Below are 12,286 nucleotides of genomic sequence, written 5' to 3'. Positions count from 1 at the left end.
TCATAAAATGTGTCAAATGTAAAACTTTGGACTGATAGATTAATAACTGAAACAATCCTGTTGATAAATCAGTAAATAGTTAATATTTAGAATAATAGTGTGGAGGAGGAAGGACGACACAAAGGTAGGTTTCATTCACAAGAAATCATTAGAAAATCCTAATGTGTTTTATTTCACTTTTGCTAATCACATTTTTTTTACATTTCAAAAACATTCACAGGATCAATGCTTAAATATTTATGAGGAGTTCCATGCAGCCAGGAGGGAGATTCTGAAGATGAGGAACCATTTTCAAACACTGATCAACAACACCAGCGTCCTGAAAAACTCCAGCAGCCATCTGCTTCCACTTCATATGGGGACAGGCCAAACACTAAACAGCATATACACAGATTTCTATTTCTGTGGATCTCTGTATTTCTTGAGCTCCTTTTGTTGTTGTTTCTACATCCTTTTGTACTCTGAAAGCCTTCTTCCCTTTCTGTTTCAGTTTGCCCTAAAACAAAGACTTATCCTGATATAACCGAGTCAGAATTCCGAATTTAGGTTGGTTCCTGTGTGTTTTTTCTATTTGAACATTTAGTCTTAATGGTGCATTATGTAGAAATGGAGTAAAAATGGCATCCTTTGGTAAAATGTGGTTACTGCAACCACTTTAAACAACTCTGGAGCTTTTTGCCGGCCGTTGTCAAATTACAATTGTCGGCGCTGCAGTACTAGCTCGCAGGAGACACTCACTGATGGTAAGCAGTAGTTACGTCCCTCCTTACTCCGTTTTGAAAGGAGAAAAACGGACAAATCCCGCTACCAGATGCAGTGTTGGGAGTAACGCGGTACAAAAGTAATTAATTACTGTACTGCATTGCTTTTCGCTGTAATGTGGTAATGTAAGGCATTACAGGGAAAGAAAATGGTAATACTCTGTACAATTGTCAGTAACGCAGTAATTACAATACATTTTTAAAGCCAGAATCAAGATGTGGGTTTTGTTAAAATTCAAATTGCAGGAAGCCTGAAAAAAGATCCAGTATCCACATATATGACGTCATTTATGGACTCAGCTTTGCGGGCATTCTATGAGCAGAGAGGACGCAGCGGTGACGGCTCAAATACTCCAGCTGCGTCCTGCGCGCGGCCGCTGTTATATTCACAAAATCGCTCCACCAAATCAAAGTAATTCATTTGCGATCGTTTATATCAGCCCATACTCTCTGGTACTTCATGTACTTTTCAGCTGAGTTCATAATCTGTGCCCCGGTGATTTCAGCTCATTGCTGCTGGAGCGCAGCGCATATGAAGCTGTTTTTTTTGCGTTCGGTAGATCCCTTTGGCTGATTAGTTAGAAAGTAGGAAATCTAGTTTACAGTTTTTCTGGAAGGCGGAGAAAACATGCAGCACGCAGGAAGGTTAGAGAGAGAAAGGACAGGAAATTATTCACATAAAATCAAGAAAACAAAACAAAGCGCTTGAAAAGAAAAAAGTAGGTAGATTTATCCCCAAGACACATTTTTACCAGTGAAAAGCAATAATATATAAGCATTTAATATTTATACATGTGATAGAATCAGATCACCCCAGAAGTCAGTCCCACATCCAGGGCCGTATCAAGGCATTTGGGGACCAAGGCAAATATAGGCTTGGAGCCCCCACCACCTCACTTCCTGCTCAGTTAATCAAAGATGGCAGCATGCTGAGAGTACAGATTGTTGTTGCTTTTATTTAATAAACAATCATTTTAAAGCACTGTTATTATATCTGACTGTTTTTAACAGCAATCCTAGCTCAGACACCACATCACCTTCCACATATATGTCATGAGCTCACTGAGCGTCACATGACCAGATTCATATTGAAGTTGTTTTGGTGAAAGTAACTTAAAGTAATGCAAAAGTAGTGTGATGCCTTACATTTTAAAATAAGTAGCATTGTAATGTAATGAATTACTTTAAAATGAGGGTAACAAGTAATAAATAATGCATTACAGTTTTGAAGTAACTTGCCCAACAGTGGCCAGATGGATATGAAACATGTTTCAGAAGAACCTTCCTTCCCAAAGGACTGAAACATTAGACTGTTGGGATTTTCTCGCTGTAGGATTCTCACTACAGTCTCACATACTGCACCTTTAAACTTTGCTTTTTCTGTTTTATCGCTTTTCTCTTCTGTAAGGTCTGTTTTTGTTAATGTGACTCAATTCCAGTTTCTCATTGAGCATCAAGAACAACCGTAAACCGCCACACTTGTTTCTGATCTTTAATGCTTCACCCTAACTCTTAATGATTCACCCTTACATTTTACTAAGTAACAGCACATGACCTAGATCCCACCCCAGACAAATAAGGATGGTTAGTGGAGTGAACGTCACAACCACTGTGGCCGAGGAAGGTTTCATGCTTACCTTATCTCGTCATTATTGGTCACAAGCCAATGTGTGAGTTTTTTGTGATTTGAAAACAAAGTAGGTGGGAGCGGCCAGCTGGAAATGAGACAACTCAGATGTGACCTTTGTCCTTCACCTGCAGGTCTCTAAGTCTTTTATAAACTCATTTACTGAATGACAGAAAACACCTGACACTTACTCCAGGTAGAGTCAGCGTAAATCATACTCCCTGGAACCTGAAACGCAGTAATCTACCTGCTGTGCCTTGTAGTGACTTGATTAGTTAGGTTATTTATTTTTGGAGCAGTGATCTTATCACAACAATCATCAAATGCTTCACAGAGACAGAAGTGCTTAAGGTCACCTGCTGAAAACCAGTGTTGGGCAAGTTACTTCAAAACTGTAATGCATTATTTATTACTTGTTACCCTCATTTTAAAGTAATTCATTACATTACAATATTACTGATTTTAAAATGTAAGACATTACACTACTTTTGCATTACTTTAAGTTACTTTCACTAAAAACAACTTCAGTATGAATCTGGTCATGTGACGCTCTGTGAGCTCATGACATATATGTGGAAGGTGATGTGGTGTCTGAGCTAGGATTGCTGTTAAAAACAGTCAGATATAATAACAGTGCTTTAAAATGATTGTTTATTAAATAAAAGCAACAACAATCTGTACTCTCAGCACGCTGCCATCTTATATTAACTGAGCAGGGAGTGAGGTGGTGGGGGCTCCAAGCCTATATTTTCTTTGGTCCCCAAATGCCTTGATACGGCCCTGGATGTGGGACTGACTTCTGGGGTGATCTGATTCTATCGCATGTATAAATATTAAATGCTTATATATTATTGCTTTTCACTGGTAAACATGTGTGTTGGGGATAAATCTACCTATTTTTTCTTTTTTTCTTGATTTTATTTGAATAATTTCCGGCCCTTTCTCTCTCTAACCTTCCTGCATGCTGCATGTTTTCTCCGTCTTCCAGAAAAAACGGTTTCCTAGACTTCCTACTTTCTAACCATCAGCCAGAGGGATCTTCACATGCGCGGTGCTCCAGCAGTAATGAGTTAAACTCACCGGGGCCCAGATTAACTCAGCTGAGGCAAAGCACGTCAGAAAAGTACAAAATACCAGAGAATATGCGCTGATATGAACGATCGCAAGTGAATTATTTTGTTTTAGTGGAGCGATTTTGTGAATGTTACAGCGGCCGCGTGGAGGATGCCGCTGGAGTAGCTGAGCCGTTACTGCTGCGTCCTCTCTACCTGCAAAGCTGAGTCCATAAATGATGTCATATATGCAGATACTGGATCTTTCTTCAGGCTTCCCGCAATTTGAATTTTTAAGGAACACATCTTGATTCTGGGTTTAAAAATGCATTGTAATTACCGCGTTACTGACAATTGTACCGAGTAAATATTACCATTTTCTTTCCCTGTAATGCCTTACATTACCACATTACAGCAAAAAGCAATGCATTACAGTAATTAATTACTTTTGTACTGCATTACTCCCAACACTGCTGAAAACTATATTAAACACGAGTTCCTCCTAAAACGGGACGTTCCATTCTGGTCCTGAAGGTCCTGTTCTCCTGCTCTAGCACACCGTATTAAACGACTGGATCATTATTGATCAGGTTCCTCAGATGCCTGTGAATCACCTATTGATTAAAACTACGTGTGTTGTCTCCACTCTCCCTGGCGTACAAATTCCCTCACCAAATTAGTGAGCTGGTCACCTTTTCAGGAATTACATAAGTTCTGTTATCAGTTACTTTCCTCTTCCTTGCAGATCCTTGGCTCCCAGGTTCCCGATCTCCCACAGCTACCAACTACCACCTTCCTTTCAAACAAACTGTTTAAACCACTTCTGTCTCCTAAGAACTTTCCAACATCTACCTAAGACCCTAACATAACAATCTGGCCAAAATGACCCAGCCGAAGCGCGCAGGACAGCCAAAGTACAGTACTCCATGGGTGTGTCCGAATCTGTGGGCAGGATGCTTATGAGTACGGGTCCTCGCCAGTCTAGCAAGGCCGGGTCCTTGCTAGACCGCTAAGACCGGAACCCAGCGGCTCTGAATTCGGACAGTCTAGCCTTCACCTCTACGGTGGCCCGTAGGTCCCGTCACAGCCGTGGCGGCGGACAACAGTATGTAAAAATTAAAGATATAAAATCTGGATTTAGAGAAATAAGTTGTGGAGTTCCACAAGGGTCAGTAATAGGTCCAATATTATTTACTTTATATATAAATTACATATGTAACGTGACAGATTTTTTCAAATTTATAATGTTTGCAGATGATACAAATTTAGTTTGTTCAGGTAAAGATGTAAAAGAACTTTTAAAGAAGGCCAAAAAAGAGTTAAATATCCTCAAATCTTGGTTTGATGTAAATAAACTATCACTGAATATAAAAAAAGACTAAATTTATGATTTTTGGAAATAAGAAGGTAAAAAATTGAGACTTTAAATGAACAATTTCAGATACTGAAATTGAAAGAGTGTCTGAAATAAAATTAATTGGTGTTGTGATTGACTCTAACTAATCCTGGAAGCATCATTTAAATTAAATAAAAGGAAAAATTGCCAAATCTTTGGGTCTATTATATAAGCTGAAGGACATACTAAACCATAAGGCCTTACGTCTAATATACTGTTCACTAATACAACCATACATGGCATATTGTATAGAAATATGGGGTTCAACTTTTAAAACATATATACATGAAATAAAAACTATACAAAAGAAATCTATTCGAGTTATAAACAAGAGCAATTATTATGCTCATACTGACCCGTTGTTTTTAAAATCACAGATTATGAAATTAGAAGGTCTATATTATTATAAAATAATGCAATTTATGTTTAGAGTAAAATTAACGGCTCTGCCAGAAAATAAACTAATGTTTTTTGTAAAGAGGGAAAGTAACTATGATTTAAGAGGTGTGGTTAAGAGGTACGTTTGTTCTACAAAAAGCCAAAAAGGGCATGAAAAGGAGATGTATCTCTGTAATGGGAGTAAAATTTTGGAACGAGGCTAAAATAGAATTAAAATTAGCAACTTCTCTTTCAGTTCTTAAAAAACTTATCAGTAAAAATATTTTTGAAGAGTATTAATTTGATGTTGATGGATGGATTTGTGTTTTATTTTTATTTGGGTTGTTGGTTCATTGCGGGAAATAGAAAAATTGTTTTGTAAGTAGGTTAGACAATTATATAAGCTACTGCTTCTGCCTTAACCTATTCAGTCATGAGATACCAAATAGACACCATATACAAATGAACGCATATGTTAGTGAGAAATGGTATTTGTATCTATTTGTATGACATGTTATTGTACACATTATCTTAAGATGACTGACTGAATAGATTGATCATTCATTCATAAGATTTTACTCAACAGCTGAATTGTTTGTATTTTGATTCTGTGTGAATGAAGATGAACAAAATCAGATAAAACACAATTGTGATTTCTTACATTTAAATTGTAAGTAAACCCCAATTTAATTTTTGTAATTTTATTTATTTATGGGTTTTCTTCACCAAATACTGAAAAACTACTTGTTTTTATTTATTTATTTATTTTCCGGAACCGCGTTGCTCTGGGTGGCTGAATGTTGGAGTAGCTCTGTTGACTATATGTAAGTTTTGCCTTTTCTTGGTCATTTTTTCTTCTAGTTTCTCAAGAAAAACTGTATTTTTTTGGACACTTTACTTTTCTGTTTCTGGTGCTGTGAAGCTTGGAGGATTTTTGCTGCTATTTTTTAGCTTTTTTCACTTTTTGAGCATTTGTTATGATGTGTAACCATGGCAACAAGCTGGTTTACAACCGGGAGCAGCTGATTAACATTGGAAAGGCTGAAATAATACCTCAACTGAAGCCACAAATCCCAAATGAGCTAAAACGCAAGAAGCGTGGGTGCAGAGCGGGAGCAAAACGGAGACAGAGAAAGAGGAAATTCAGACCATCTCTTCCATCGATCATAACGGGCAACGTGAGATCACTGGCCAACAAGATGGAGGAACTCCAAGCCCTTTCAAGGACTCAGCCAGAGTTTCGGCAGTTTCAGAACCGCTGGAGGAGATAATGCAAAGAAGGATTCTCCAGAGAATCAAGAAAATGATGGACAACCCTGAGCATTCTCTTCACAAGACTGTCCGACAACGGAAGAGTGTCTTCAGTCAGAGGCTTCTTCAGTTTGGCTGCAACACTGACCGCTACTGGAGATCCTTCCTGCCAACAGCCATTGTAATAATCAACAACTCTTTGACTTGATTATTATTATTATTCTGAGCTACTACAGCAATCAATTTCCCTCTGGGATTAATAAAGTATTTTTGAATTTGAATTGATTTTTGGGGAGAATGTGTGCTTGTTGTTGTTGTTTTCTATCAAGCTTCTAAATCAGGGGAGATGAAAGAAGAAAACTTCCAAACTCAAAGATGAATTTATCTATCCTCCTGAGACCCGAATTTGTATTTGGTGGGATGTAAAATAAATTAAAGAAAAAAACTGAAACAAAATATATTTTTTACTTAAAATCAATATCAAATGTTTCTAAATAAAAAAAAGAATAAGAATAAAGAAGCCAGTGTCCTCATATGTAGACACAGGGTCTCAGGAGGCTATTACCTGTTTTTACATGTGTTTAAACCACACGTCCTACCGCTGGCTGGGATTTTTCTGTCTGTTGGCTGAACTTTCTGCTCTGGTCTACTAGTGTTTATTATTGTTTTTGCATTTGGAACACGGACAGTCAAAAACATTTGTGTTAAAGTAGGAATGCTGAAGCAACTGCTTATTTGGTCTAACCTCCTAAAACCGTTTTAGTGAAAATAAATGAGTTCAAACAGTATTTTGAAGTTAAACACTTCGAAATAACATCTAAAATAATAATAAAGCTACTTTAATTAAAGCTCAATAATTAAAAAGGTTTTAACCTTAATCAGAAATAGCAAAACATTGGAGCAGTGACGTCTCAGATAATCTCCCCAGTTACACTGGAGATTAGAAATACGTTTCTATTTCTTTACCTGTAAGTCTATTTCTATTCTGTCACTGCAGGAGAGGCAGGATCCACCTGGACAGGTAACCAGGACCATCGCCAGTCCATGCCGGGACAATTATGGACACACACATGCACACCTGGGGGAGTGTTTACCAGTTGCTCTGACATATTTGAGGTCTGTGGGGGGAAAACGAACACTCCACGTAGAAGGTCGCAGCCAGGCGTTGAACCTGCAGCCATCTCGTTGATGCTAACCTACTGCAGCACTAGGACACTGGTTCTATGTTGAAATGTTAGTATTTATTATACGCATTCAGTCACTCCACTAACCAGCGAGGGGCTCTAACTGGAGCGATGACACCACTGCAGAGGGTCAGCCTGTTAGTATGCTGGCATAAACAACCTGTGTGTGTGTGTGTGTGTGTGTGTGTGTGTGTGTGTGTGTGTGTGTGTGTGTGTGTGTGTGTGTGTGTGTGTGTGTGTGTGTGTGATCCTGGGACGCATACACCAACCCCAGCTGTGACCTGAGTCTGGTCACGTTTGACTGAGACATGTCCAGACGGGACAGATGCCTCCCACACAGACCCAACCACGGCCACAGGAAGTCCAGCTGCTGCAGAAAATGCTAATTAATTCTAACCTGCCCGCAGCTCAACACGGTGGTCTGAGACGGACAGAGATGGAGATGCGTTCGGATCCAGACGCGAGGGTTTCAGAGCAAAAGCTTTCTACATACCGAGCAGCACCGACACAACCGTGGCGATCAGAAGCCAATTCTTCCTCAGCAAGCGCTTGAAATTCACGCCTCGTCGCTCCTTGTTGCTCATCGCGTCAGCGGTGTTGCGTTTATTCCTCAAAAATTAAACGAAGAAATGCGCTGAATCCACAACGATTCCCAAAGAGAGACACAAGCGCCTCCAGCGAACTGACGAGTCAGAGGAGGAGGAGGAGAAGGATGGAGGAGAGGAGCTCCGCGCTGCTGCAGGAGTAGCGGTCCTCTTATGGTGGGGAGGGGAGGGGGGGAGCCCCCCCCCGAGCCCCCCCTTCCTGCATGGAGGCTCAGGCACCTGTACAGAGAATAAAAACAGCAAAAACATGCTCTGCGGGTTGTCAGAGCGTTAAAGTTAAAAAGAAGTCCATCAGGACGAAAGAAAAATGTGATCTAACATTTGAAAAGAACAAACTCAGCATTTAAGCAGGAAGGCTCTGATGAACACTTCATCGTTTCTTTCAGCTGTAGAATGCTTTTATCTAATGTTGACTGAAGGTTCACCTGCACGCTGAGGAGGAAACCGACGCACTTATCCAGTCTTTGGAAGTTTTCCAGATGAAATAAGTGGATTTAATCGGATTGTTCTTTTCTGTGTTCATGGCTCCAACGCTTCTGACTCCATCACCAGTGGCTGGGATGCAGCAGCCTCGATACCATAACACAACATCCTGATTTTGTAGATTTACATTTATTCAGCAGACACTCTTTACAGAAACCTGTTCTGATTTGTTTTATTTTGATAAGTCATTACTGGATGACGTATGATCCTATCACATTTATGCATGTTTTTCCAACAACACTCACATCGTTTTTATAAAGTGTGACATTTCTTTTTTTCCCACTCTTTATGTGACAAATATGACATTACAATGAACTCTAGATTTTATTTATTTAAATGACAAATGGGTTAACCAGCATCCGCCCCTGAAACAAACTTATTTTATATTAATTGTAAAGGAATTTGAACCCTTTTGGACATCTTTCCTCAATTCAATTCAATTCAAAGATACTTTATTAATCCCAGAGGGAAGTTAGAGAACACTGCCATCCACTGGTTGTGCGCGTCAACAACCGCACATTTTGGCTGCTTTATTTTGAAAGTGTTGACCGGATGTTTTCATCTCCGTCCGGTCTCCTAGCTTGATTCTGCCATGTTTGACTGAACCAGTTTTTCGGGAACTGCCAGCCAGACCACCACTGACTGTCAGCACGGACATGAGAGAGAGTCCGGTGTGTTAGCCTGGTGGTTCCCGCTGTTTCAGAACCGTACTGTCCGACCGAACCGGCCGCTTGCTGCAGCTGCTCGATAGCTAGCTCCCACAACCCGCTAACTTCCCCCGGAGACCAGACGAGTGGGGCCTCCGGCTGGTGCGACGCGTTTCACGGAGATACCCAGACACCCCGGTTTGTTTTCCGGAGTAACACCCTGCTGAAATGGGTGAGTAGTTAACCGGCTATCCGGTTCATTCAGAGGCGAGCTTTTTCATTAGATTTACCAAAAGCATGAAGTGTAAAACCATCAGATGATGCAGTGTCTGGTGGTTTGTTGAAGTTGATTGACACAATCGTGCCAGTAAAGCCGTTCCTGACAGTTCCCGTTACTCATTTCCGTTTTCATTCATTGTAACGTGAGTTTTTAAAGGGCCGAGTGTGACCACATCGTGGATGTATGCGCGCGCGCGCCCATCCCTCGGGTGGGGTAGCCTGCCCGACTCCACGCACGGTTCTCCTCCTCGGCTCTCCTGGAGGCTGGCTCTTCGCGAGTGGGCCCCCCTGGTGCGAAGGGTCTGGGGTGGAGAAGATGCTGCTGCAGATGCAGTGAAATGGCAGCGAGCTGCTGCTGATGGTGAAGATGGCACTCCATCTGCACAGCTGTTATGCAATAGGATCAGACAGGCCACCTTCTGGTGAAACCAGCAGATCACTTGAGCCCAGGCTGAGACATTCCTGGACAGTCATCCTGACCAGGTTTTATTAATTCACACTACAGTGTGTGTGAGTTCTGTGTTAGATCTGGCCCTGATGCTAGCAGTCTCACAGGAAAGTGCCGATGGCCACAAGGCTGGAGCCGACATCTGTCTGCAATCCTTAGGGTGTTTAATGGTTACCCTGCTTTCCCACTGAATATTTACATGTTAGTGGTAACATGTTGATCAGGGATGTGTATTTTTTGAAATTCTGGCGATACGATACATATCACGATACAGGGGAGACAATACGATATATCACGATATACAGTAATCCCTCGCTACTTCGCGGTTCATTCATCGCGGATTCGCTGCTTCGCGGATTTTTTGTTTGGAGCATTTTTCAGGGGGAATTCGCCGTATTTTTCACTGATTCGCGGTATTTTTCTATGCGAAATATCAAGAAATTCTTGTTTTTTTCCATCAATTTCATCATAAAATGCACTTTTTGTAATAAAACTAAAAAAAACCAAGTAAAAAAATTTTTTTCTTGAGTTTTACCCACAAAAAAAGAATGTGATCATACGATAATTCAATAGGGAGCGTGGTTTCACAGACGCGGAAGTGATAGCGTCGGTGAAACGCCGGCTGATCTAGGAAACCCCCGAGCGTTCGAGCGTCAACGAAGTGACACGGAAATGCCGGGCTTTCCAGAAGTAAGCAAGATAACTTACTATGAGCTGATAGTTCATGGGATGGATCGGTAGGTTGGAAACTCTGATCATGAATCTGAAGAAACGATGACTGAGTGGTGAGCTGGAAAGGCGACTTCCGTTTATAGCCGCGGTTTGTGACGTAGGTGCGACGTGGAGGGAATCCCCGCGAGGGGCATGCTGGGAGTCCCTACTTCGCGGATTTTCACCTATCGCGGCCAGGTCTGGAACGCATCTACCGCGATAAACGAGGGATTACTGTATTGCTATACATTCAGTCAGACGTTACAAGCAATTTTTTTCACTGAATTTATTGTAAGAATGTTCAATAACAGTCCAAACTGATACGTAACATGTTTAACATGAGGTATCTGAACCATGATGGAGGGTTTTACATTTCAATGGTGGAAACAAAACCCGTTGCACACTGCTGCCAACTAGCGGGTGGTGATTGAATTGCACAAAACGAAAAGAAAATACACGAATGTTTGCATGTAAATTCTTTCAAGAATTAAATACACGGCTTTTGCATATCGATTTAACATTGCTGGAAAAAAAATCACGATATATTGCCATATCGATATTTTCTTACATCCCTAATGGTGATTCTAACATTCAGACTGTGTTCTGGCCATAAACTGACTTCTAAGGGGTCATATTATACAAAAGTCACCTTTTGCATTCATTTGGAAAATTCAGATGTTTAAAAGTGGGCTCATGTGAATAGTTAGCATCGTACTTGTTTGTGTTACTTTAGATTCTAGAAACAAGAGATTTGTTCTGATGTCTGTCTGTCGAGCTAAGAGTTAATCCTAAACAGGCCAGTGTTGTGGTTATTAGCCAACAAATAATTTGTAAGCTTTACTTACTCTTTGGATTCATCAATAAAATTCGTAAATATGGAAATATTTACTGATTTATTACGTAATTAGGATATCCGTTGATATGCCTAGGGGCACAACCCCTTTTTATAGGGGAAAAATGAATCCAAGCCTCTATCAATCTGTCTAAAGTTCGTAAAATTCTTTTAACGAGCAGCGGTCATATTCTATCCAACACAGACAAATTAACTTGAGACAACTTAATTGGCAATAACATTTATTGACTAATATAATCACCTTAGCTCCTTCAAAGCGCTAGCCAATCAATATCAACCAACCGATTTTATCAAACAAACAACAGGCAATGAAACCATGGAATGATGATGTGACGTAACAATCTAATCAGACCGGTGGGGTGAGATGGTTATGTGATCAGGCAATGGTGAGGCTGCTTGATGATGTAAGCAGGCAGAGATAGGCTGATTACCAAACTGGAGGGAGTTTTGAAAACAAAATGGCGGATCCTTCGTTTGGCTGACCAAAGGATCAAACTGTGTGTGTGTGTGTGGAATTTAGCTTGTCTTCCCAAACACGCACGATCAGTGGGTGTGGGACCCTGGTCAGACGCGTATTTGACGGTGTGAACAAACGTTCACAGTAAACTTAA

General features: G+C 40.6%; 2 protein-coding genes across 3 annotated transcripts in view; one reads left to right on the top strand and one right to left on the bottom strand.

Annotated features, from left to right (window-relative positions):
- Window positions 1–8,382, bottom strand: part of slc1a1 (solute carrier family 1 member 1) — a 25,686-nt gene extending 17,304 nt beyond the window's left edge. Inside the window, exon 1 of the mRNA XM_015958188.3 lies at window positions 8,143–8,382. Within this exon, the coding sequence (XP_015813674.1) occupies window positions 8,143–8,233 (91 nt within the window). The 5' untranslated portion in view covers window positions 8,234–8,382. The remainder of the gene's footprint in view (window positions 1–8,142) is intronic.
- A 1,013-nt stretch (window positions 8,383–9,395) lies between these two features.
- The window catches only part of rap1gds1 (RAP1, GTP-GDP dissociation stimulator 1), a 59,427-nt gene continuing 56,536 nt past the window's right edge, over window positions 9,396–12,286 (top strand). For both annotated transcript variants that reach the window (XM_015958186.3, XM_015958185.3), the window contains exon 1: window positions 9,396–9,616. In XM_015958186.3, coding sequence (XP_015813672.1) covers window positions 9,613–9,616 — 4 coding nt within the window. In that variant the 5' untranslated portion in view covers window positions 9,396–9,612. The remainder of the gene's footprint in view (window positions 9,617–12,286) is intronic.

This window comes from Nothobranchius furzeri, chromosome 3, assembly GCF_043380555.1.
Source record: "Nothobranchius furzeri strain GRZ-AD chromosome 3, NfurGRZ-RIMD1, whole genome shotgun sequence".
NCBI classification, from domain to species: Eukaryota; Metazoa; Chordata; class Actinopteri; order Cyprinodontiformes; family Nothobranchiidae; genus Nothobranchius; species Nothobranchius furzeri.
Note: the sequence above shows the minus strand (reverse complement) of the source record. Positions and strands in the feature narration are given on the sequence as shown.